At 47.7% G+C, this 27,831-nt stretch overlaps 1 protein-coding gene across 2 annotated transcripts in view; it reads left to right on the top strand.

The window, feature by feature from the left end:
• SH3PXD2B (SH3 and PX domains 2B) overlaps positions 1-10,719 on the top strand; it is a 102,350-nt gene extending 91,631 nt beyond the window's left edge. For both annotated transcript variants that reach the window (XM_032403719.1, XM_032403718.1), the window contains one exon: positions 4,457-10,719. In XM_032403719.1, coding sequence (XP_032259610.1) covers positions 4,457-6,001 — 1,545 coding nt within the window. In that variant the 3' untranslated portion in view covers positions 6,002-10,719. The remainder of the gene's footprint in view (positions 1-4,456) is intronic.
• The last annotated feature ends 17,112 nt before the right edge of the window (positions 10,720-27,831 follow it).

The raw sequence follows: 27,831 nt of genomic DNA, 5'->3' as shown, positions 1-27,831 counted from the left end.
GTGCGACCTTCTGGCCCTACTCTCCACGTCTCTTAACTTTTCTTTCACATTCTCCATCTTCGTGCCTTTGTGCTGCATTCCTGGAGCATTCTGCTTCACCTTCTAGCTCATTCATCGGCTCTTTAACAGTTGGGTTCGTCACTGATTTTACCTCAGCAATTGTAATTTCCACGTCCGAGAGCTCTTACCGATTCCTCTTCCAGGTCGCCTGTTCTTGTTTCAGCATAGCCTGTTCTTTTATGAATGTGATGCCCTTCCGTACCTCTCTAAGGGTACTAAGTATGTTGAATTTAAGGCCCTATTATTATAGTCCATTACCTCTTTTCTCAGTTGTACATCCTTTGCTGCGGCGTGGGTGTTTATTTAGGTTCTTCTCATGGCGTTAGTACCCGCCTTGGGCTGCGCAAGACGAGGCAGCAGTCAGACAGCCCAGCTGGGGCGTGTACACAAGGTGCTGGGCACCTGCCAGGGGTTTCAGCGCCAGGTGGGGGGCTTCTGAGCCAGCCACTGAACGGTGTTGGGTGTCTCTGATCCAAGCTCCCACATTCACTGCAGGCACTTGTGAGCAATCGCCGTCTTTCTTCTGCCTGCCCTATAAGAATGGGATAAGGGGCATGAGAGGTCACCCAGCCTGGCTGCCTCTGCCATGGTGTGTCAGTTCATTCCCTGTCACTTGCTCCTGCACCTCCCTATACCCAGGTTCCACCACCTTGAAGTGCGGGGGGGCCTCAGCCCTCCCCCACCTTCTGTGGCAGGTACCCCTGCAGCGGTCCTGGGCCACACAGCCTCCCTCTGCTGCTTCTGTCCATCTGTGAGTGCTCACAAGCCCTGGTCCACTAACTTCCCCCACCCCCCTCCTCCTTCTGAGCTGGGCTTTGTATTCATTTATTTCCCTGGATTTGTTAGATAAAGGGGAAGCTGCTATTCACTCTGTCTCTCACGTTGAAACCAGAAGTCCACCTTGGATAGTATAAAGGTTTGGTTTGTTTTTTTTTTCCCTCAGAGCAATGAAAAACTCGATAAAACTACCTTGTCCTTTAAGCATTTTGTACAAACACACACCGTTGTTCCAAGCATGCTGGCAATCTGCACATTTGCCGATAGGCACCACCACTCCCTGGCTCAGAATGTTCTGAAATCAGCCAAGGGCAGCTCAGGATGTCGTCAACAATGCACTGAAGCCGAGGGCTGAGTCTGCATGCAGCAGTTCATGGGTCCCTGGGGCTTTCTGGGGGTGTTGGGAGCCTCCCTCCTGGCCCCACCCCCACTTCAACTAGAATCAATCCCCTCTTTTATTTCTGGCTTTATCTTATCTCTCTTTGCTAAAGCTAATCCAGTAAAAAAGCTCACATAGCCAACATTCTTTTAACCGAACCTTGAAAACTCTGCTGATTGTTCCATGATGTCAGCCTATGGCCCTGCCAGTGGTAGCTTGAGGGACCCAAGTGGGACGTAGTTGCCACTAAAGTGTTTGGCTTTACCAGGGCGCCTGGGTGGCTCAGTCGGTTAAGTGGCTGCTTTCGGCTCAGGCCATGATCCCAGGGTCCTGGGATCGAGCCCCGCATCGGGCTTTCTTGCTCAGCAGAGAGCTTGCTTCTCCCTCTCCCTCTGCCTGCCTGCCTCTCCCCCCGCTTGTGCTCTCTCACACTATCTCTGTCTCTGTGTCAGATAAATAAAAATAAATAAAATCTTTAAAAAAAAATAAAAATAAAGATTTTGGCTTTACCAAGTATTCTTCTCTCATGAGCAATTCTGTACTTGCTAATATTTTCCTTTTTTCCACTTTTGATTCCTGGTTCATTTCAATGTCATCATAACCTTCAGAGTTCTTTAATGGGGCCACCGTGGTCTAACAGTGGAGCTGCTGGGAGTACCTTAGTTCCCTCCCTGGTCTGTGTATGGTCAAGACATGTGTTGATGATAATGACGACGATGCTCGTATAGATAGCGTCTGTGCCAGGTGCCGTACCTACTTGAGAACTAGTCTTCACAGAAGTCCCAGGAGGTTGATATCTTTAGCCCATTTTACAGATGTACCTGAGACAAAGCCCATTGTCCAGGGTTCTATAGCTAGTAAGCTGTGGAGCTGGAATTTGAACCCAGGTCTCCGTGGTTTTAAAGCCCAGGCTCTTTTCCTTCCCCTCCATTCTTGTGATTTGGCATTTGCTTTTATTCATAATAGTTCTTGGCTTCTCTCTAGTAAATGAAAACTCCCATAAATCGTGATCAAGAACACAAATGTTTAGAGCTTCTGCCGTAGTATTTGCATAGAGTGTAAGCTTAGCAAATCCCCATTCATATATTTCCCTATGATTATTGTCCTATTTTCATTTTCTCACATACCCAGAGTTGAACTTGTGGCTGTGCCGACAGTAACTTATAGGCCCAGAATCACTTTATTACCAGAGCTACCGAGTGTGGTGAGACATCACGTAAAGGGCTTGCGTTTATCAGTACCCTTTCTGGGAAACCAGCGGGACACGTTAAGTATACACCTGTCACATGCATCCTGCCTTGTCAGTGATCTGCACTGTAATTTAATAAAGGGGAGCATTTACCTTTCAGCATGTATCGAGGGCTGTTGTCTGCGTTAGCTTATGTGGTCATCGTGAAAATCCTGCAAGTGGGTGTTACTGTTCTTACCAGCCTCCCCATCTCGGGCTGTGGAATCTCAGGCACGTGGCTTGCGCAGGGCCATGCAGGCAACAAAAGGTGGAGCCAGGACTAGAACCCAGGTTGCAGGCCCCAGAGCTCAGCCTCTGCTTCCTGCGCCGGGTCTGTGGCTGCCACTCCTCTCAGGCTGGGCTGGGTGGGGCGGAGGGAGGCAGTGGCAGGACCTCACCCGAGGCCCCCTTCGCCCCCTGCACTTCCCCACCTCAAGCACGGCTCCTCCCCCGGCAGGTCCCCTTGCCCGGGCATGGTCGAGGAGTGGTAAAGGCTCAGACTCTGGAACCCACTGACCTGCCTTTGACCCCCACCTCCACCGTTAATCTTCCACATGACCCTCTGCCAGTTCCTCAGTTGTCCTGAGGCTCAGTTCTGCATCTGTAAAATGGGATGATAATCCCCATCTCATAAGGCCATTGCAAGCATTCATCAGACCTCGTAGGCATGGGGCCCTCCAGGGAATCGCGGTGTATTTGCTCCGGCTGCTGTCATGAAATGGCGTAGGCTGGCCAGTTTAAACAACAGATTTATTTCCTCACGGCTTTGGAGGCTGGAAGTCCAAGGTCAAAGTGGCGGCAGGTTTGTTTTCTCAGAGGCCTCTGGCCTTGGCTTAGAGGCAGCTGTCTTCTTGCTGTGTTCACACGTGGTCGTCCCTCATTCTGAATGTTCTCGGGCTCCTAATCTCTTCTTATGAGCACACCAGTCATGTTAGCTCGGGGCCCACCCAGATGACCTCATTTTGATTTAATTACCTCTGAAAAGGTTCTTTCTCCACATACAGTCACATTCTAAGGTACGGGAGTTAGGGCTTCAACATACGAATTTGAAGGGGACACAGTTCAGCCCATAACATGCGACAGACACACCTTTCGGGCAACTCAGCTGTGCAGTACTGAACAAAGAGGAGACGGGAAACGTGAGACCTTAAATTCCGTGGGTGACTCCGCCCACTGTTCCATTCAGTGGGTGTATATCCCAGAGGGAGAAGGAGATAAGATGAAGGTTTCTTTTGCCCTCATCAGCAGGGGTTCCCCTCTATCTAAACCCGAGCTGAATGTGATCCCCATGTTTAAGGGCGTGCACTTTTGGTACTGCGTGTCCTCTGAACACCAGCCAGCTGCATCATCTGGTGCTCAACGGAAAGAGCCGCGATCAAGGCTAGCTTTGGCTGTGTGGATTTTGCCTTGCACTTCTTTAGAAACGTAGCCGACACTGCTGGTGGCCTGCCCTGCATCCCGACCCACCCGAGTTGACCAGCTGCACACGGGTCCCTGTATCTGACAGCCTCCCACCTCCTCCACCTGCCTGAAGGCACCTGCCCAGAAAGGCCAGGGGGATTAATGCCCCAGGGGGCTGGGGACTAGGAATTGGGAGGTAAACGGCCCCGACCCCCAGTTGGGATGAGTCTGCGTGGTCTCAAAGGGTCCCTGGCTGATTAAGTCCCAGTGGCCCAGAACAATAACTTCATAATTGGCTCTCTCTTTCCCATTTCCTTACTTGCGCTTCTTGAAATCCCCTCTCAAATTAATTACCTGTACCCAAGTCCGTGTCTCCAGGACTGCTTTCGGGGATATCCAGAATTAGACAAGAACCTACCCCCGTGTAAGATGTTTCTGATGCACAGTAAAGTCTCCATAGATGGTCCATGCCAGCCGTTGTCTGGGAATCTGCTGAGTGAAAAATCCCTGTTTCTAGAATCCAGTTACATGTGGGTTTTCCCGGAGTCTTCTGGTTAACTGGCCCTGAGACTGTACCTACTAAGTGCTCTCCTCTGTCCTCCCCCCTCCAGGTGATCGAGAAGAACTTGAGCGGCTGGTGGTACATTCAGATTGAAGATAAGGAAGGATGGGCCCCAGCAACCTTCATTGACAAGTATAAGAAGACCAGCAATGCCTCAAGACCCAACTTTCTGGCTCCGTTGCCCAACGAGGTGACCCAGCTCCATCCAGGGGATGCAGCAGCCGTGGAGAACAACACGGGCGGTGAGGCCATCGGCCCCTCCCGGCCCCTGCCCGATGCACCACACAGTGCCGTGGACTCCGGGATGCCGTGGTCCAAAGACTGGAAGGGTGGCAAGGAGGCCCTGAGGAAGGCCTCTTCCGACATGTCCTCATGTGCCGGCTACGAAGAGATCTCAAGCCCCGACCTGGAGGAGAAGCCCAGCCTCCCTCCCCGTAAAGAATCCATCATCAAGTCGGAAGGGGAGCTACAGGAGAGGGAGCGGCAGAGGATGGAACAGCTCAGGGGCTCCTCACCCAAACCTCCAGGCATGATTTTGCCAATGATTCCAACTAAACACACCCCCCCAGCCCGGGACAGCAGGAGACCAGAGCCCAAACCCGACAAAAGCAAGTTGTTCCAGCTGAAAAATGAGATGGGGCTGGAGTGTGGCCACAAGGTATTGGCCAAGGAGGTGAAGAAGCCCAACCTCCGACCCATCTCCAAACCCAAAGCCGACCCATCAGAGGAGAAGACAGAAGTTATTCCCCAAAATCTCTTCTTGAAGTCCAAACCTCAGGTTAGGCCCAAACCAGCTCCTTCCCCCAGGACAGAGCCACCTCAGGGTGAAGATCAAGTGGACATCTGCAACCTCAGGAGCAAGCTGAGGCCTGCCAAGTCCCAAGAGAAGCCCTTACTGGATGGAGAGAGCAGCCACCAGGCTGCCGGGGGCCAAGATGTGGCCTTCAGCCGGAGTTTCCTCCTAGGTGATGGGCCTGGCCACACCCAGGACAGGACGGGCAAACAGGATGGGCTCAGCCCAAAGGAGATGTCCTGCAGAGCCCCTCCAAGGCCAGCCAAGACCACAGATCCTGTGCCTAAGAGTGTGCCCACCCCTCTCCAAGAGGCTCCCCCGCAGAGACCTGTGGTCCTGCCCCGGAGACCACCACCCCCCAAGAAAACCTCCTCATCCTCCAGGCCCCTCCCAGAGGTCAGAGGGCCACAGCGGGAAGCCAACGAAGGCAAGGCAGCTCCTGCCCCAGGCCGGGCACTGCTGGTCCCTCCTAAAGCCAAACCTTTTCTTTCCAACTCCTCAGGCGGCCAAGATGACATGCGAGGCAAAGGTGGTCTGGGACCACGGATGGTGGGCAAGATTGGAGAAAACAGGGAGAAAGTAGCTGCAAGCCCCATTCCCAACGCTGATGGCCCGAAGGATTCTTTATACGTGGCCGTGGCCAACTTTGAAGGAGACGGAGATACCAGCAGCTTCCAGGAAGGGACGGTGTTCGAGGTCCGGGAAAAGAACAGCAGTGGCTGGTGGTTCTGCCAGGTCCTGAGCGGGGCCCCTTCCTGGGAAGGGTGGATTCCTTCCAACTATCTCAAAAAGAAGCCGTAGCCGCCTCCTTCCCTGCCTGGCGGTCCTGCGCATCCCTGCTGGCTTTACCCACATATTTAATATGCCTCTTAATTTATCATCCTTTATGCAGCTTCAAAGGAAGGAAGACTCTGGAGTACTGTGGTTTCTTCCCTCCCTTGGGTGGAGAGGAGTCCCTCCCACCACAGCATGCCCTGGAGGCTCAGAGGCCCCACCCCCTGCTTCCTCTCCACGCCAGCATCCCTGCCTTCCGGCTGGTGGCATTATAGGCCACCTAGCAGCGGGACCCTGACTCTCCAAGGCCTCCAAGACCAGAACCATTGTCTGGAAACTGCAGTCTCGTTGCTGGTACCCCACCCAGTCTGTGACGGCTGGCTCCAACTTCTCCGTGTTTCTAAAAGTCCAGGGACTTTATTTACTCCGTTTCCAAAATGCTTGGTACCAGAAAGAACTCCATGCCCTGGCAGTTGGCTCCATTGTCAGTCCCAGAGAGATGTCCTCCTCGAGGCTCTGGGCCCGTGAGCCTCTCAGGTTCAACCAGATGCAGCTGCCCCAGGAGTGGGCCTGAAGGTCCACTGAGCCATTCCGCCTCCCATCTTCTGTCTTGGGACCCTGACAGATCCTAAAGGGGTGCTTCCAGCCCCAGCATGCTTCACTTTCCCCGCGCAGGGCTTTTTAAATAGGAATCTCCACCCAACCTTGGGCCATTTCACTTTTGTCTCCGTCGAGCAAGAATCTCCAAGTTTGTTTGAAACGAGCCGTTCACAGTCCACGCCCCTTGTGAGCACCCTTTTGCTGAGTAGCTAACAGGTGCCAGACTCTGTCCTTGGCACTTGACACTCTTGTTTTAACCCTCACATCAGTCCTCTCTTGGGATATTGCACCTGTTTGATGGACAGAGAACCTCGGACTCTGTGCCCACGGGCACACTAGCTAGGAAGAAGGGGAAAGAGGACTTGAGCTGTCCTGACTTCCATACCTGTGCCCTCCCCCCAGTGGGAGGCTAACCAGGCAGGGAAAGGAGGACGCTGACCGCCAGGAGCAGGTGGCCAAGTGGCTTGCTTGTTGTGTGGGCGAAGGGGCATTAGTGGCTGCTCCCGTAGCCACCAGCCCTCCGACCCACTGCAGCCTACACTGAGGGGTGCCCCGCACCCTCCACAGCTCCTCCTCCATGGCCGCGGGGGTGGGGGGGGCGGTTTGCCCAGAGCTCTGGCGGTTGCCACAGGGCCTCGTTTCCCGCTGCTGTGCAGGTGCCCCCTCTGGGGGATAAAGCCTGTGGAGCTGAGGTGGTCTCCCGTGCCAGCCTCGAGGGGCCCTGATGGCGCAAGGACCAGCAGCTGGATGGCCACAGGCGGACTGCTGCCGCTTCTGCTCCTCTCTGGCGTTCATAGAGTACTTTTCTCTATTTCCTTTTCGTGCGTGCCCTCTCCTTGTCTGTCCTCTCACTTCCATCCGGACAGATACGGCTCACCGAGGCGCACGGAGGCACAGCGACATTGCAGAATTAGAATCAGGACCCAGGATTTCTGGCTCCCAGCCCAGAGTTCTTGCCCGTGGGCCAGGCTGCCTGGCGGGTGAGAGGGCACAACCCCTCTTCATCCCACCCTGCCCTGCAGAAGAGGATCCAGCTCAGAGATCTCCAATGGAGTGTCCATCTGCTGTGATGCTCTGGGGACCACAGGGCCAGCTTTCCCGGGGACGCCCACTGTCCGCCTGCAGTGCCAGAGATTTCGGTGCAAACAGCCCTCTTCTGCTCTCCTCTCTCCCCACGGCCACATGGACTCTGGATGCTTCTACAGGAGAAGGCGCGTTCTCTGATTCGCAGCAGCATCTTTATTCCTTCCTTCAGTCGGTCTGTGAACCCCATCCCCGAGGCTCTTGGGCGCAGGGCCCTGAGGTGCTTCTGGCAATACCCACTTGCCCCTTGGCCCTGTGCCCAGAACCGTGGGGGAGGATGGCAGTCAGGGGAAGAAGGGAGGCTGGGAGAGGGCCACCCACGTCTTCGGGGTCCCCTCACTTGGAAGGAAGCCCATAGCATGTTTTCCAGAGTTTTTGACCCACTTTGGCTTAAACAGCTTTTATGAAGCTGTGTTATGCAGGATTTGACTACACTTCAAAAGACAGAACTCAGCCTTTCTTTTTTTTCTTCTTTTTTTCTGATTCACTCTCTGCTTTCTGTGACCTTTTCCAGTATTTTGTGAGCGCCTACCACGTGCTAGGCGCTGGGTAGCCCAGGATCCATGTGGCTCCCTGCCTGCCTCTGAGCTGTGGTTTTTGTTTGCTGCTTCCACGCAAAGGGTTTATCTTGGGCCTCGTTCCCTCCTCCTGAAGGTCAGCTGGGTGGGAATAGACTGGTTCCACCTTTCTGTGGGCAGAAGTGTTCCTGCAAATGAAAGAACTTGCCTTTTTATTTTATTATTATTATTATTGTTATTCTGATGTGAACTGAAGGTACCGAACCCAGTTCCTCTCTGTTCGCCGTTCTTTGCTCAGGACACATCCATGGCCTGAGGACTCGTCTCTCGGGCTCCGTGTGCCACAGTGGTGGGCACGTGCACGGGCGACCGGAAGTGGGGAGTCTGGTGGCCGGTGGCTCTCCCTGGCTGTCCTAGCCGGACGACTTAGCTTTACGGCATCTAGCCCTGTGGCCGCCATCCGGTGAGCAGCCGACGGAGACTATGCAAAACTCCCCTGAGGTTACGCCCACAGAAAATGGCCCAGACCACAGGTATAACTCCCATGCCAAGCTCCAGGCAGGTCCCTGGCGCTTCAGCTCCCTCTAACTTAACCCTCACGACAACCCTATGAGGTGCATAGGATCAGCGCTGAGCTGTGGGGAGAAAGTTGAGGTTCACAGGGTGAAGTCACATGCCCAGTTTCATCCAAATCATGACCACGCTGAGACTTGAATCCAGGGGTGCCCTCTCCCTGGTGCCCGTGACTGTTCCTCTGCTAACGGCAGCAAAATGTGCATGGCATTTCCAGGGAAGCAGGGGACCCTCCCTCATAATTTAAGTTTCTCCTCCCTTCACCCCATGATCACCCAGGGCAGTAGGTCACAGGCCAAATGCCAGCCCTAGAGGCGGGCATGTAAAAACCATAGCTTATAGTGCAGCTAAATCTTTGGAAAATCTGAGTTTTAGGATCACCACTTGGCAAAAGAGGCCTTCGCAAAATGTTTCACTCAAAGTCTCTGCCATTTGATGGGTTTATGTCATTGTCCCAGGCTGAGGTGGGGGAGCTGGGCTCCAGCTTGAACCACTTTTAATGCCCTACCTCACTGAGGAATTGCTAGAGCCCTTAGCGGGTTTCCAATGGTCACGTTAAGCCTCCACCACAAGGCCTCCCCACGTCACCAATTTCTTCGGCTAAGTTCTTGGCCGTAGAACATTTCTGAGTCCACTGGGGATCTCGTTACCAGGTGGAGTGTAGGAAAACAAACTTGCCACAGGAAAGGACAGGTGCCGAATCTGCCCACGTTTTGGAAGGTCCCGAGGCTGAGGCATGGACAGTCTGTATTGACACAGCGTGCGTCAAGTACAAAGCACTGAGTGGGATAAAGAAGTTGCACCTGTCCTCCAATAGCTGGTAACTCGACGTCACCAAGAACAGGAACATTTGTGGCTTGGCTGCCATCCTTTCGTTGTGCCCAAGTCTCTAAGTGTTGGGTCAGGCTGCTCCCCGGGAGGTCTCGCCCTTCTCTTTGGACTGTGGCGGTGGGCACATAACAGCCTGAGCCGTGCGTGGCAGTCTTGTCCCTCCCCCTTGGTTGTCCGGGCCCATCAGAGCTTTTGCTGCAAACCAGCCATACCATACGATAGACCAAAGATTACCTAATGTCAAACCTTGTGTCCTGGAGGAGTGGGAAACTGGCTCACATTGAGGCCTGAGGATGTCGGATGCCCTCCGTCAGCCTGGAGGAATTGCTTCTAACTTGGCTGAGGTTCTGACATTTAGACAGACCACAGCCTGTGACAGTCCCGGAGCTGCAGAGCTAAAACCCAGAGGCTCCTCGGTCTTCACCTGCTCCTGGACCCCCTACTGGGGACCCTTCCCACAGACTCGAACATCCAGCTCCGTGGGGTAATGTCTGGTTTCTGGTGCTACCCTTGTCATGCATCAGCATTCCCTCTTTCCTTCCTGTCTCCATCCTCTACTCCAAAGTAGGCTCTCAGCGCCAGTCAGGACAAGTGACTCAACTTCTGTTGTCCTTGAAGAGGCCACACCCAGTGCCACACCCAGTAGCCTTCACTTTCAGGCCTTCTATAAACGTCCAAAAGGAGGTGCCCCCCCACCGGGCTTGTTACAGCAATAAGCAATTCTGACATAGCCAAGGTGTCCATACTTTTCCCCCATGTGTGCCTGTCTATGCCTTTGTGCCCATGTAACTGTTAATAGTACCCCTTTCACTCGTACAGGGGAGATTGATAAACCATGGTCACCTTAGCTGTCCCCACATTTCCCGCTTCCGAGCACCACCAAGTCGCTAGGGCCATTTCGTGCATCCCTCCAGGAACAGTGGGGCTCTGACAGCCCCGCCACCTCATGTCCGCTCATAGAGTGACGCTGGAGATCCCGGAGTATCACGGCACTCCTCATGCCCTCTTGGCAGACTGACAAATGCTGGTGGTGGTTTTTGTTTCCTGTTAACACACAAAAATACATGAGGCTATAAATGTGAGGGGGGTGGGCTGACAAACAATTAGCTCTAGCATGTATAGACTATATACCGTTAAGACTTTCTCTTCTTTCTTTCTTTTTTTTTTAATAAAAATGCTTGACTGGTTTCAAGCTTCATTGTGAAGATGCAGTGTCTATGGATTTCATTTGGCTGAAGAAGAGGCTCATAGCTTTGTGCCCTGGCATCTTGGACTCGAGTTTGGGGCTCAAAGAACAGAAGCCTGGGTGAGCTGTTTGGACAGTAAGGGTGACTCCTCTGTCTGGGTCCTAGTGCATCTTGATTCTTTGAATGACGGTGTCCAGAAACTAAGGGAAAGCATCCCTGTATTCACTGGGTATCTCCCACATATTCTCAGCTCTGTGCCTAAAGATGGAAAGCTTCACCCATTTAAGGTATCTTGAACCCCTCACCGGTGTCGCCTACTGCTGGGCCAAGAGTGTGTGGTGGGGGCCAAGGGGGGCAGCCACGCTTGGGCTGCAGGGACTGCTCGCGCCATCCGCTCCTGGGAGGTAGACGGCATTGCCTGATGTGTTACTACTTTCCCAAGGGCAGAGGCGAGGCCAAACCAACACCCAGTGTGGAGCCTCCTTGGCCTCAGGTGAATCATTAGACAAAATGTCACCACCGCCCACCTGCCTAGGGAGAGAAGAATAGAACCAGCAGAGTCCCGGACAGAAGAACATCAAAAGGGGAAATTTACATTCCGTAGTCATCCTCCCTTTCAAAGAATGCAATGACCACCTGACCGACCTTGCTTAAGAATAATGGTCATTCCTGTATTAATCTCTGTTCCCCTAAAAAGGAAAAATCATGATGTGCTTCAGCCACCGCCCCCCCCCTTGGGAGCATTTTCTCCCAATCTTTCCAAACTAACTGTGGTCATTCATAAGAATACAACTGCGAATGGCATGGGATTCCTGAAGCAGGCATGCAGGGGCACCTGACCCTCCCCTCATGGGATGGGATGGGATGGGATGGGGACTGGACCATGGTCAGGAACCAAACCTGACTTACTCTCAGGGGCTGCTTACCCATTGCCTTCAGGTCTCAGTTGGAACTGGCGCATTCGCCATTCCCTTTATACTTTATACTGCTTCAGAAATGCCAGGCCAAATGCAATCCAACTGTCCCACACACCTTCACACACGTTCCCTCCCACTCTCCTTACCATGACCCTCTAAGGGGTCACGGTAAATCTGTGTGTCCGAGACTCAGGTCGTGCGGCCACTCTTCTCCAAATCCAGGGTGTTTAATGTCCATCACTTCGCTAGTTAGTATCCATCTGGTCCAGCTGTGGTTCCTCACCATCTTGTAACCTGTGCCTCCCAATCAATGGTTCTCAAGTTTTAGTGACCATACAACTTAGCAGGGAGCTTGTCGAAGTCCACACTCCTGGGCTGCAACCCCTGAAAGTCAGAATCGGCAAAAACCTGCATCCTTTAAAACTACGTTGTGAGGAAGTAGTCTCCATACTCCACTTTTGCGAAATGGCCAGACTCAGCACACTGCCTGGCATGTCTGAGTGTTCAAAATGGCACTTTATATGGGATGCCTGGGTGGCTTAGTCGGTTAAGTGTCTGCCTTCGGCTTACGTCCCCAAGTCATGGGATTGAGCCCCACGTTGGGCTCCCGGCTCAGTGGGGAGTCTGCTTCTCCCCCTGCCTGCCGCTGCCCCCAGCTTGTGCTCTCTATCCCTCTCATCACTCTCTCAAATAAATAAAGTTTTTTTTAATATGGCACTTCATATACTATTGTTAACAATGTCACCGTTATTTTTCTGAGCATTTACTGTGTTCCAGGCTACATACACTTCTATTTCATCCTCAAAATGATCTATAAGGTAGGTATCTGCATTTTATATACGAAGGCACTACGTACATTTCAGAAGGGTGAAAGCACCACACCAAAGTGTCACAGAGCAAGCACATAGTGTCTGGTCCTAAAGCTGACTCATTTATCCCGAACTATGTCACCTGCCAAATGCTAATCAAAGTACACATCTCATCCTGATACAATTAGTTCCTGGATTCAAAATCTTATTCAAAAAATTCATCCCCTTCCAAACACCTAACTCTATAATTAAGGGAAAAGGTCTAACTTCCATTGAATACAAGCTATCGACTGGGAACCTTGTAGATACTATCCCTTGAACCTTCACTACAGTTCTTCTAGGTAGGAATTATTACGCCTGTTTTATGGATGGAAATTAATAGTCTGAGAGATTAAGTTTATCTCTAGTCACAGCTAATGAGAGAATGAACTTGAATATCTAACTCCAAAGCCTGTGACCTTAATAAATGATCACAGCTTCCGAATTTATAATCCGCCCCCATTCAGCTTTTCCAGAACAAATGTTCATAGATATTCTGAAATAAGTGTTCTGTGGACACACCGGACATCTCAAAGCTTCACATAATAACATGCAGTGTGAACGTCTAAGAGGGGGGTTTTTATAGTGGGTTCCTCAAACAGACTTGATGGTGAAACCATTCACAGATCATCTAGCAGGAGCAGTGTTTCATCACCAACTCTGGAAAATGTCAGAGTCTACAATTCAACTCTCCCTTGAATTCTGTCTGAGCCACCACCTTAGCTGATTCCTCACCTTGACTCCAGCCGCGACCCTGCCCCTCACTGCAGCCCAGTCTCCAAAGGTAACATTCACAGCATCGCCAGTACAAAATACTCCCGTGAATGGGGAGCTGCTCATGAATGTCAAGGGTGCCTACTGGCTATTGGTCTTACTGAAGCAATCTGAATGGGCTTCCGCATAGCGCAATTGCCCCATGTAGGAAACTTCAGAAAATAGCCTGAAAGAATGTAATTTGTTTTCTACCTCATGAACAAGCTCTCCTTTAGTGATCAGTAAATTAATAGCTGTGTTCAGAGCATTCCAATGCAAGTTAATAAAGCCTAGGTTCACCTCCTCTTCAGACTCAGGGGGCCCAGATCCTACAATTAACTATGTTCTCTGGCTTCCTTTCAACTGCATGGAACTTGGCCACACTCGTACAGTATAGTTTACAATAGTCATCATCAAACAGCTTTCATTGAGTATAATCAATAAAAAAAGTTAGCCTATATGTGGTATATAAGTATATGTATTACTAAATGAATATATCATGTACTCTATTTTTTTTAATGTTTTATTTATTTATTCATGAGAGTCAGAGAGAGAGAGAGAGAGGCAGAGGCAGAGGGAGAAGCAGGCTTCCCGCCGAGCAGGGAGCCCGATGCGGGGCTCGATCCCAGGACTCTGGGATCATGACCTGAGCCGAAGGCAGATGCTTAACCATCTGAGCACCCAGGCGCCCCTCATGTACTCTATTTTTAGGTAGTAAATTCTTACATTCCATGCTTGGTGGGAACCTCACTAGAATAACACTGCAGCCTTCTCTCTCCCTAGGTGAGAAGAGGGTATTCTCCCAATGATTGATATCTAGGGGAGCAAGAGCCCATAAAGCACAGCACACAGCTCCTTCTCTCCTGTTTGGGGTCAGATGTCCTCAGGGAGCACCCCTTCCACCTGGCTCCAGTCAGCGGGAGGCTTAGTGGTAAAAGGAGCCCCCACAGAAGAAGTCCTGTGCTTTTCAGGGAGCATGTCTAATTCTGGGATGCAGGCTGAGGAAACCCATGACTGCTGTACAGCTCACCTAAGCCAGATTCCCCCATGGCTCTCTCAAGAAGAAAGCTGACATGGGGCGCCTGGCTGGCTCAGTCGTTAGGCGTCTGCCTTCGGCTCGGGTCATGGTCCCAGGGTGCTGGGATCGAGCCCCGCATCGGGCTCCCTGCCCGGCGGGAGGCCTGCTTCTCCCTCTCCCACTCCCCCTGCTTGTGTTCCCTCTCTCGCTGTGTCTCTCTCTCTCTGTCAAATAAATAAATAAATAAATAAATATTAAAAAAGAAAAAGAAGAAAGCTGACATTGTGTTTTTCAATTTCCAGGTCCTTCTGTCTCTCTCAGTTCTAACTTGAGGTATGGAGAAAGGCAAACTATATGTTGGGCTCCTTAAAAACTGCCTATTAGCTGCTGATTAAGCTAATTTTAGCTAATTTATTATACTACTTTTTATATAATGTAATAATAAAATATATGTATATAATTAAAAGTGAAGGATAAGCTAAAAATATATAATTAAAAGAGGTAATTTTTCGCTACTGTGAGATAATAAGAGATTTATATCAGTCTATGCCCCCAATTCCCAGCACAGAGCTCATGAAACCCACGTCCAGAATTTCCTGAGTGATAAGAGCGCCAGGAGCATATTTTGTTCTAATTTGGTCTTTGACCCCAGTTCCTGACACAAGGCTCCTGAAACCCTTGTAATTTCCTAGGTGACAGGAATAGCTCTTGTTCCAATAAGGTGCTTCTGGGTGGGCTCCTGGGTGGCTCCCGGAGGGGGGCTGGTCTCCAGAAAAACCAAGCCCTGATTAGAAGCTGGGTATTTTCAGCCCATCCCCGTTCTCTTAAGGGAGAAGGACTAGAAATGGAGCTAATGACCAATTGTGCCTATGTGAGGAAGCCTCCATAAAAATCCCAATAGTATGGGGTTCAGAGAGCTTCTAAGTTGGCGAACACACCCACACCCAGAGGGGGATGCACCCCAACTCCACGAGGACAGGAGCTCCTGCCCTCAGGACCCTCCCAGACTCTACCCTATGTATCTCTGCTTCTGCCGTTCATCTGTATCCTTCATCATATCCTTTAGTAAACTGGTAAATGTAAGTAAGTGCTTCCCTGAGTTCTGTGAGCCTCTCTAGCAAATTGATTGAACCTGAGGAGGGGGTCATGGAAACCTCTGATTTGTAGCCAAATCAGACAGAAGTTGTAGGTAACCTGGGGACTTAATACTTGCAGTTAGCATCTGAAGGGGTGGGGGGCAGTCATGTGGGACTGAACCCTGAACCCACGGTATCTGATACTGTCTCCAGGTAGATAGTGTTAAAACCAAGTTAAGTTGTAGGATACCCAGCTGGTGTTGCAGAGACTTGCTTGGTGTGGGGAAAAAACCCATATGTTTGGTGGCCAGAAATGTCAGAAGGGAAGTGTTCTGTGTGAAAGAAAGACATAGGAGACACAGATGGAAAACAAGAGTTCTGAATACAGCTACACTCCAATGACTTGTCTTAACCACCTTCTGAGATGTGTGGACCCCACTTTGTAAGACCCCATCGAAGGAACAGTTGTGGCCTCTGGGGTTAAACAGACCCGGGTTTGAGTCCTGGCTCTGATACACCCTTGACCTGATACGTAGCATCCTCATCTGTAAAATGGGGACAATAATGCCTTTCTCATGCAGTTGTGAAGATTAATGGAAACAATGTATGCCTAACACGTAGTAGGCACTTCCAATAGCACATCATAATCGCTGTTGTTTCTATGAAGAGTGAAAAGAATTAACAAGTCTTCAGATATTTTCATTGCCCAGGAAAGGAGTTAGCAAACTTTTTCTTAAAGAGTCAGATAGTAAATATTTCAGGCTTTGGGAGCCAAGAGTCAAAACTAGAATGTTATGCAAGGACTTACATAACTATTTGAAACGTAATCATTTGAACATGTACAAACCATTCTTAGCTTTGTGAAAAAATACCCAGCTGGGCGGATTAGCCCCGATGGCTACAGTCTGTCGATCCGTGGTCTAGTCTATATTCCTCTTCTACTTTATTACTTCTCTCTAAATGGAAGTTTTCCAAAGTGTGTTTATAGAACATCAGTCCCTCATATGATCATGAAAAAGCATCATGTGGTCAAACCCATTTGGCAGACACTTCTATGAGGATCCTCCAGGCCTCCCTCCTTGGAGATCCGTGTCACACGCTAGCACGTTAAAGCCTTTGAGAATCTTGCAGTAAAGAAGCTGTTTACCCTGGTTTAAGCCAGAATTTCCAAAATGTACCTGACAACAGAATTCTCTTTCTCAGGTAACATCTAAGAATATCCCATAGAACATACTTTGGAAAATTCTGCTATAGATCCTAGAATTTAATCATTATGCAGAATTTCACTGCATTAATTTGAATTTGTGCTCCATATGCATACATCTGAGGAATGTGACTTGGATTGTATGTGTTAGTTACTATCTTCAGCAGAGTAACCAGGCCAACTTTAGTTTGAAAGAACTATATTTTTGTTGATTTTTCTCCCTGTGTTTTATCTTAGGACCGCAACAATGTTCACTTGGAGAACCTTAAGGAAGTCCCTCTTAGAAGGATCAAATGCCTGATATGGCACCTGCCTTAGGAAGTATGCAGCGGCTATTGTGTGTTCTTGGAGGAGATCTGAGAACCAGGCCATGTCCTTGCTGTTGTGAACACGGATTTGCTAAACTCCGGTCACTATGTATTCTTTTGATTGTGGTGAGATACACATAACATAATATTTATTGTTTCTGCTATTTTTAAGTGTACAGTTCAGTGGTATTAAGTACATTCACTATGTTGTGCAATCATCACCACCATCCATCTCCAGAACTTTTTTATCTTCCCCAACTGAAACTCTGTGCTCATTAAACAACTCCCATTTCCACTTCTCCCCACCCCCTGCTAACAACCATTCTACTTTCTGCCTCTGAGTTTGACTCTTCCAGGTACCTCATCTAAGCGGAATCAATCAGTATGTATCCTTTTGTGGCTGATGTACTTCACTTAACATAATGTCTTCAAAGTTCATCTATATTGCAGCACATGGCAGAATTTCCCTCCTTTTTAAGGCTGAATAATATTCCATTACATGTTTCTACCACATTTTTTTTTAAAGATTTTATTTATTTATTTGACAGAGACACAGCGAGAGAGGGAACACAAGCAGGGGGAGTGGGAGAGGGAGAAGCAGGCTTCCCGATGAGCAGGGAGCCCGATGCGGGGCTCGATCCCAGGACCCTGAGATCATGACCTGAGCCGAAGGCAGACGCTTAACGACTGAGCCACTCAGGTGCCCCTCTACCACATTTTGTTTACTCATCCATCACTGGACACTTGGATTGCTTCCATCTTTCAGCTATTATGAATAATGTTGCCATGTACATGAGTGTACAAATATCTGTTTAAGTCTCTGCTTTCAGTCCTTTGGGGTATGTACCCAAGAAGTGAAACTGCTGGATCAAATGTAATTCTTTGTTTAATTTTTTAAGGAACTGACATACTCTTTTCCATAGTGGCTGCAACTTCACTGTGTTTGTCCATTTCCAGACCACATTTTTTTAATTGAGATATAATTGACATACAACAGTTTCAAGTGTTTAACATAATGATTTGATATTTGATATTTCACAATATTCCTATGTTGTGAAATGATCACCACAACCTACTTAACATCCATTACCACACACAGTCACAAAATTTTTTTTTACTTGTGATGAGAACATCTAAGACCTACTCCTTTAGCAACTTTCAAATATACAATGCAGTATTATTAATTATAGTCACCATGCTGTATACTACATCCCCATGACCTATTTATTTTGTAATTGGAACTTTGTACCTTTGACCCCCTTCTCCCATCTTGCCCACCCTTTAGTCCCTACCTCTGGCAATTACCTGTTTTCTGTATCCATGAGTTCTGTTGTTTTTTTAGATTCCACATGTAAGTGAGATCATATGATATTTATCTTCCTGTCTGACTTATTTCACTTAGCATAATGCCCTCAGGGTCCATTTATGTTGTCACAAATGGCAAGATTTCCTTCTTTTTATGGCTGAATAATATTCCATTGTATTTATATGCTACATTTTATCCATTCATCTATTTTTTTTTAAAGATTTTATTTATTTATTTGAGAGAGAAAATGAGAGACAGAGCACAAATGGAGGGGGAGGGGCAGAGGGAGAGGGAGAAACAGACTCCCCACTGAGCAGGGAGCCTGATGTGGGGCTCAATCCCAGGACCCTGGGATCATGACCTGAGCCGAAGGCAGACGCTTAACCAACTGAGCCACCCAGGCGCCCCTATTAAGTCAAACTTGGTTCTTTTCTCATTAGCCCATGGAACTGGAAGTACTAGCCTGGAACCCCAATTTATTTGCTAACAGAACTCAGTTGTTGAGGCCAACATTCAGATTATCCCAGAATATGCCTCTCCATCCTTTAAAAAAAATCATCAAAATGAAAATGCAAAATTTAAACATTCTCATAGAGAAGTTTTATACCTGAGTGAAGAAATACGTCTTCCTACTTAATCCTAACCGTGTCGCTAGCCATGCCAAGCCCTAGGGACACTCTGCAGTGGGACAGTCTTTTGGCCACCAGCTTCTCCACTTCCCATTAGCACCCTCTGCATGGAGGAGGGTGTACAGAAGCCCTGCGTGTGTTCTGGAAGGCATTTGGAAAGGGCTGGGATCACCCAGTGACGTGCTTTCACAACTGGGGCTGACTCCCCAAAAGCACATCACAACACTGTATTCAAATATACCCCAAGTTGCTTCTGGAATTTCATTTTTACCCAAAAATTGGTGACAGGAAAAAAAAGTTGCGATTAAAGATTTAAGCACTTTAATCGGTCAGTTATTTTATACATTTTCACGTTGAAACAAACAAGGATATGTTATGCAGTAGAATATAAAATTTGCCTGCATTTTTAAGATAAAACTGCAGACTTCAAAGAAACACGGGCTTCAGTGGGCTGCTTCAGGCCAGGCCCCAGGTCCCAGGCCCCTTGTGGGAACTTGAGTAAGTAAAGTTTGAGAAACCAAGTGATTCATCACTCCTGCCACTGGCAAGTAGGGCAAAGCCAATTAGGAGACTCCTTCCAGGTGTACTCTTCTCGTTGGGCTCATTATCAATCAAAACCAGACACCCCATGGAGGATGAACCACAGAGATTCTCAGAAATACACCCATGATAGTGCTCTGAGTGTGGGCAGAAAGGGCTTATTTATCAAAGCAAATACTTCCGAGAACCTCCTGCTTTTGAAAAGTCTTCATTCTTCTGGTGATGTGGTGGAGAGCACTTCTACTCAGTTCTGCCTGTATTTAATTACCTTAAGAAAATACTGGGTAAGTTTTCAGCTAAGGGGTACAAGTTTGGGGTGGGGATGCGGTGGGAAGGGAACCTCTGATTTCCCGAATATTCAGAATCAGGACTAGGGACTCATACAAGACCAGGGTTGGACGTTCAGGTGCTACCTCCCCACCCCCTGTCCTTTCCTACCCTTTCCTACCTACACACATACATAAGCTCAGTGAACAGGATGAGGGCTCCCACCTCTGTGCTTAGCACTCATCATTGAAAGCTGGATGTTCCAACATCAACTAAAGTGTCCCTTCTACGTGGCCTGAAAAGACAGCTGCCCAGGGGTAGGCTGCAAGTGGCTCTGGCAACAGGGAGAAGAGAGAGCAAGCAGCCCCTTGCAAACAGCTTTCTTTCAGCCTACAGGGGTGATGTGTCCCCTTCAGAATCAGAGTCCGCCCCTCGCCTCCAACAGTGGGTCACTAACATCAGCCAAGAACACACCCTGGGTTGTGTCGTTCCCTTGCCCTTCACATCAGTTCGGGATCCGGTGTGCCCTTGCTGAAATTCCTTCACATGCCTCCTCTCTGCCTCTAACAGAACCGTGACAGAGAGAAGACTTTAAGGGGCAGAAATGCCTTGGCACGAGGTAGCTGAGCCTAGATGCTGTACAAGACAGTCCTGAAAGCTCCATCTTCATCCGTGAGAGCACAGAGCAAGCAGCCCAATCCTGGGTCCTTCTCTGGGCCAGATCTGGGGCTGGGAGCTGGGCTCCGAGAAATGAACAAGAGAAGCACAGTCTAGCCAGAAAGACTGACCTATAAACAACTGCAGGTCACTCTGGAGAGAACCATAAGACAGCTTCTTCTTCTTTTTTTTTTAAAGTTTGTATATTTATTTATTTATTTATTTATTTATTTGACAGAGAGTGAGAGAGACAGCGAGAGAGGGAACACAAGCAGGGGGAGTGGGAGAGGGAGAAGCAGGCTTCCCGCGGAGCAGGGAGCCCGATGTGGGGCTCGACCCCAGGACCCTGGGATCATGACCTGAGCCGAAGGCAGACACTTAACGACTGAGCCACCCAGGCGTCCCATATAAGACAGCTTCTGCACAATATGTCTGAGGGGCACAGAATGAGAAAGGAAACCTGCCTGGGGGTTAAAAAAAAAAATTGTGAAAAGCTATCCGAAAAGTCAAAAATAGGGGATCCAATAGGTGAGGGCAGTGTTTCCAAAACTTGAGCTGAGTATACTCTCTCAAATGGAGCTATGTCCACCTCTACCAGCATTTACTTAATATTTTACTTTAAATTGATCAACTCAAAGGTTGAATATGTTTCTTTGAAGGAAAGCTTTACTTATGTCACACTGTGACATAAATAGAAGGTAACTCTAAAAGTAAACACAACGAAAGCCAAATAGTGTCACTGAATCCCAACTAGGTCTAACCAATAGGTTAGTTACCTATTCAAAGTTCTGACACTGAGGCCTGGGTCCGCTTGCGCTCTCTCTGTTAACAGGGGATCAGCACATACTAAGGAGGTGTTAAAGACAAGCTAACACCAAACTGAGATTATATACTTCGTTAAAATAAAAGAATTGCAAGAGTACTGAAAATGGTAACAACTTACAGACGGTAATTCACATCATTTCGTGCATACGAAAGTACCACTCCAAATTGCCTTTCCCACGCTTTAAAATATACCGGATTAATTTTAATGCTTTTGTTAGGTTAGGTCCAGGGGGCACAGGACAACTTAACTAGAACACAGACTAGACGTGGTGGGGAAATGTGAAAGGGTAGGCCTGCCACTGTGGAAGCTGCTAGCTGGCGAGCAGTGTGCACATTTCCATAATTGCAAAGTGTAATTTGAACAGGGCCACCCCCATTTGATCACCCTTTTCTGGATCTAATAACGCTCAATGAGGTCCATGGTAGAAATAATTTTTATTTTAATTCAAAGTCTTTGATCCTCTCTTCATAACACTACTGACGTATAATAAGATTTTTAAAACCCCTTTATGTGGAAGGAAACAAAAGGGAGAATTCTTTGTAGAGAACGTTGCTGTAACACTTTCCATATTGAACGGTAATCCTGTGTTCATGTGTCTGTCTCCCCCACCAGACTGGGATCCTTCCGGGCAGGGATCTCCTGTTACTTTTCTCTGTCTCCTGAGTATATGGTGGAAGACTTGGACACGACAGCCCTCAGCGTCTGCTGAGTGAATTGGCCCCACCGGTAGAATGGTGGGAGGGGAAGGAAAAAACCCAAATACTCCAGTATGCTTCTGACCAATGTTTTCTTAATGTGAGACAATGTAGCATGGTAATTAATTCTTTTAGACCTGAATTCTTGCCTGTTGAAGATAATAAGTTGGTGTAAGGATTAAATGAGCTAACGGATGTAAAGTGATTAGAACAGTGCTGGTACATAGTAAACACCTGATGGTAGTAGCTACCGTTGTTACTGTTGTAATTCATATAATTACACCCGCGCACACACACACGAATTGTCAAATGCTTGTATAGAGTGGACATTGTGACTTTCAGCCCACAATCTATTCTCCTTTCTTGCAGTAATATCACCCTCAACCGCCTTTGAGCAACCATTTTTCCCCTAGTCTCAACCCACGCGATTTGGGTGCAGCAGGCCTCACTCCCTGGGTCCAAGAAGGAGCACATGACCCAGATCTGGCCAATCAGGAGAGCCCAGGCTCCTGGCTACAACTGGCTACAAGAATGAGCACATGACCCAGATCTGGCCAATCAGGAGAGCCCAGGCTCCTGGCTACAACTCAGTAATGGGCACATGACCCAAGCGGAGCCAATGGGACTTGATCTTTGTGGAGATTTTTGAGAAGAGGAACTCTTAATCTACTGGGCTTGCTAAACTGGCAGAATTTAGCCTCCAGAGGCTGGTGACCATGCTTGTCACCTCAAGTGCAGAGCTTACCTGAGAATGAAGCCCAAAGCAAAGAAAAGCAGAGAGCTCAAGGATGTAGAGAAAGAGTCTGGGTGACACTGCTTGAAACTCTGGATCTAGCTGTGCCTGAAGGTGAACGGATGATTGGGTGTTTTGTTTTTTTTTTAAGATTTCATTTATTTATTTGTCAGAGAGCACAAGCAGGGGAGCGGCAGGCAGAGGGAGAAGCAGGCTCCCCGCTGAGCAAGGAGCCCAGCTGGGGACTTGATCCCAGGACCCTGAGATCATGATCTGAGCGGAAGGCAGCCGCTTAACCAACTGAGCCACCCAGGCATCCGGGATGATTGGGTTTGGGTTTGGGTTTTGTTTTTTTGCTTAGGTGGGTTTGTCAGTGGTCTCAGAAGAGTCCTAATATACATAACTAGTCAGAGAGTATGTGTATCTTCATTCACTTTTTTGCATCAGGCTTATTAAAGCGATTGAGTTTCAACAATTCGGTTCACCAAACGGGCACTGTGAGGGGTGTGGGAGAGCAGGGAACATAAACATTAATAAGACTGTCCCTGCTCTCAAGGTTCACATCTACAAGGGAATACAAACTTTACAGTCATGGAGCACCTGGGTGGCTCAGTGGTTAAGCGTCTGCCTTCGGCTCAGGTCATGGTCCCGGGGTCCTGGGATCGAGCCCCGCATCGGGCTCCCTGTTCAGCGGGAAGCCTGCTTCTCCCTCTCCCACTCCCCCTGCTTGTGTTCCCTCTCTTGCTGTGTCTCTGTCAAATAAATAAATAAAATCTTTAACAAAACAAAACTTTACAGTCATACCATAATACCTGTGGTACTTGAGAGGCTACTGTCATAGAAGAACAGGAAGTAGAGGAAGACCAGTTCTGCCATAGGACTTTCTGGAAGAGAAGGCAGTATGGGCGCTTTACCATAAAATAATTTGCAGACATTTAACAGTGTTCTTTTGCCTGGGTTCCGGAAGCCATTCATACGATGCCTATTTCAATTAGATTTTAATCACCCACAGCTAGTGTATTCCTTTAACGAATGCCTGATGCTACCATGCGGAATGAAGTGTGCTTTATGCCTGCTCTGAATGTGTGCCTACCTGCCTTGTGATACCTAGAAGTCTCCTTCTGGGAGCAGTCCAGGTACGGTGAGGGGGAGGCGTTTGGCGGGGAACTACCGAACAGAAGCCCTAACCCTCACATGCCTATGGGGGGAGGATATAACTCTGTTACGGCTCTGGCCTCTTGTGGTCAGAGGCTGTGTGAGTTCAGCTAGGGAGCTATGAGGTAATGGTATTGAGTTCCCTACTGCTTGCTTTTGAATGTAGCAAAAACACCAAGCTCTGCCCCCCCCTAAAGCTCTGATACACAAAATGCCTCTTGTATCTCTGCTGCTTCTGTTACTCCTCACCGGCCCAGGAGAGTCTAAGCCCTTTAAATTGGCATACAAGGAAGATTCTTCTCAAGTGTGCTAGGGATTGTTTGAGGTGCTTGGGAGACAAAGACAAAACGGGCTCCTCCTCTCAAGCAAGAGAAACCCCACTCAAACAGATTTATAGGGAATAAAATGTACAGGGGAATAAAATTAAAATATATTGACTCAGGGAACTGCAAGTTCCAGGGAGTAAATGTAGGCATCACTGGATTCAGCTCAGATGATTTTCAGGATTTGGTTTTTTTCTTCTCAGCTGTATTTCCCTCTATGTCGGCTTCCCTCTTGGGTAGGCTCTCCCCTATTGGAAAGTGGCCCCAATTTTTCCCTTAATGGGGACTCCAAGCAGCTCCAGGTTTACCTCATCCCAAATTCATGTTCAGAAAAAAGGAGATTCTTTCTTCTAAACAGTTGTTTAAAAAAAAAAAAGTCCTGGATCTGACTCTTATTGTCTCCCAAAGTGAGTCATAGGCCCCTCATAAACCAATCATGGGTTTGGAATACACTGATTGGCTCAAGTCTGGGTGTCAGGACCACCCTGGAGTAGGGGAAGGAATGGGCTCCATGAGAACCATATGGATTGAGTCATGAGTGGGGGGAATTGGGTCTTCAAAGGGAATTCCGGGCACTATTACTGGAGGAAGGATGAATGAATACTGGGCAAGCACAAAGTACACAAACTAAAATCTAACCTTCATTCAGCTGTTGCAATAAGTCTGTTGTCTTGTCATAATACAGTGTTCTGTATGGGGTCCAGAAAATTGTTGGAGAGCAAGCCTTTGTGGGGTCTCTTCAACATAGAGAGAATACTCTGGTTTTCAGGCTTACTACAGTTATCCAGAGAAAAGAACATCTGCTTATTTGCAGACTAGAAAAAGAGAAGGCATAAGGTAAGAAAAACATTCCTTGGGAAGATCCAACTCCATCTGCTCAAATTATTTGCTTAACAAGCAACTTTCTGAACTTCGTTTCTTGAAAGGTCCTACCTGCCACCCTAAGAGACTCTGGCACAAATAACCAATAGTTGTGTCTTTCCAGACATAGATGAAGGTATGGCATTCCACTGTATGCATCTATTCCTTGTCATTTCCCTGTGCTTTCTCCCTTGATGAAAAGATAAAAATCAGGTACTTAAACTAGGGAAGCCTCCACAAGTGGAGATGATGAGTCAGTAAAGCAGGCTGAAGCAATCAGCCTCTCTCTTTGCTGCTTGTTAGCTGCCACATTGCCCTTTTCAGAGGCAAAATCACAGGAAAAAAGCAATATTTTTATCCCTACCAATTAGCATCCTGGCTTGCTATACTTTAACAAGTATTTTTCTGACTAGTTACCACGTCTTCATGTTGGCCACCTGTGAAAGTTTAAATTATTTTTGGCCCCAAGTTTTCACCCTTCCCTGTATCCACTCCTTTTGCCTGGAATTTTTCACTTTCTTTCACTAGGGACAGAGTGGACTTTTCTACCCCTTGACTTTGGGCTTGGTCATGTGACTTGCCTTGACCAGTGGGATGTTGGTAAATGCACCGCAAGCAGAGATCTCAGCCTGTGTTTGGGCAGTTGGCTGTGCCTTCTTCCACCACTGCCTTAGCCATGAGAAGAACATACCCTAACACATTGCTCCAAGGGCAATGACAGACACCTGAGGCTGGCCTTGACTCCACCCTCAACCTGAAACACAGTCCAGTTGACCCCGACTGATATTAGCTGGTCTCTACTGAACTGAAGACCCATGGGAGGGTATAACTTATTTGGAAATAATTTCAAACATATCAAAAAGTTGCAAGAATAATCCAAAGAACATCTTTTTTTTTTTTTTTTTTAATCTGGATATACTAGTCATTAACATTTTGTCCCATTTGTTTTATCATTTGCTCTCCTTCTATATAATTTTTTTTCTGGAACATTTGAGAGTAAGTTATATATATCATATGTTTTCACCCCTAAATCCATCAGTGTGGTTTGCTTAAGAATAAGAACGTTCTCTTTCATAGCCACAGAGCAATCGTTAACTGCAGGAAATTTCACATTGATACAGTATCTTTACTTACTCTACTATTCATATTCCAATTTTATCAATTGAGCCAATAATGTCCTCTATAGAATCATGTCTCTTTAGTCTTCTGTAATCTGAACAGTTTCTTAGCTGTTCTTGGACTGTAATAACATTGACATTAAAAAAAAAATACAACCTCTCCCTTCTTTTTTTTTTTTAAAGATTTTATTTATTTATTTGACAGAGAGAGCACAAGCAGAGGGAGCAGGAGAAAGAGAGGGAGAAGCAGGCTCCCCACTGAGCAAGGAGCCCAATGCGGGGCTCGCTCTCAGGACCCTGGGATCATGACCCGAGCTGAAGGCAGACGCTCAACCATCTGAGCCACCCAGGCACCCCTCTCCCTTCTTTCTATTATAGAATGTCTTCGTTTTGTGTTTAGTACTTTCTCATAATTCCATTCAGGCTATACATCTCCAGTTGGAATACCAAAGAAGTGATATTGTCATTCTCAGAAAATCCCATTTGGAGGCACATGATGTCCATTTAATCATTTGGTCAAGGTATTGTGTATTTTTTTACTTCCATATCATTACTGGTTTTCCACTTGCAATGAATAAGCAATCTGTGGGGAGATATTTTAAGACAATGCAAATATCCAGCTCTTCATCAAATTTTTCTCCAGATATTTAGCGTCCATTGATGATTTTTGCCTGAACCAATCTTTGCTGCTGTCTTAGCTCAGGCTGCTATAACAGAATACCAGAAACATTTCTTTCTCACAGTTCTGGAGGCTGGAAGTTTGAAATCAGTCGCCTGCATGGTCAGGTTCCGGTGACGACCCGCTTCCTGGTTTGCCGATGGCAAATACAAAGCTGCATCCTCAGCTGACAGAGACAGAGAGAGGGCTACCTCTCTTCCTCTTCTGATAAGGACACTAGGCCCATCATGGGGACTCCACTCTCATGACCTAATCACTTCCCAACAGTCCTACTTCCGAAGACCATCACATTAGAGCTCCGACATACGAATTTGGGGGGGACACAAACATTTAGTCCATTACAACGATTGCACTTGAACAATGATGACTTGCCAGCCCCAGCACTTCCTTCATATTCACCAGTCAGCACTCCTCATTCTACTATAAGCAAGAGCCCTCTCTGGGTCTCATCTATTTATCTATTTATTATGTGTATATATTAATGGATTTCTATTCTCTTCAAGGATTTATAATTCATTATTGTCCTGAATTATTTTGGTGCTCAAATTGTCCTAGATCTGGCAAATGACAGCCCCTTCAGGTTGGGTCTTGTGTCCTTGTGACATGTCTCCATCATTCTTTTTTTGGCATTTTTTAATCTTATGGCAAAACAAGATGTTTTGAGCTCATTTTGTACTTTTTCTCCTTCAGCCCTGAAATACGCCATTTCTACAAGGAGTCCTGCTTCCTGATAATGTGGAATGGTATTAGAACCCAAGATCTGTGTATGAGACATGCTAATAACTATTTTGCTTCTAGCCACACACACATACATAATCACATGCACACAAACATATAAAATATGTGCATACACATATAAACATGCGTATGTAAACATATGTGATGGTTAACTTTATGTGTCAATCTGACTGGTCACAGGGTGACTAGATTAAACATTATTTCTGGGGGTGTCTGTGAAGGGTTTATCTGAATGAGATTAGCATTTGAATCAGTGGACTCAATAATGTAGATGACCCTCTCCAATGTGGGTGGACATCATAAAATCCACTGAAGGCCTCAATAGCACAAAAGGTAGAGGAAGGAGGAATTTGCCCCCTTTGTCTGCCTCACTGGGACATCTCATCTCATTTTCTCTGGCCTTCAGACTGGGGT

This window comes from Phoca vitulina, unplaced genomic scaffold (assembly GCF_004348235.1).
Source record: "Phoca vitulina isolate PV1807 unplaced genomic scaffold, GSC_HSeal_1.0 scaffold6, whole genome shotgun sequence".
Taxonomy (NCBI): domain Eukaryota; kingdom Metazoa; phylum Chordata; class Mammalia; order Carnivora; family Phocidae; genus Phoca; species Phoca vitulina.
Note: the sequence above shows the minus strand (reverse complement) of the source record. Positions and strands in the feature narration are given on the sequence as shown.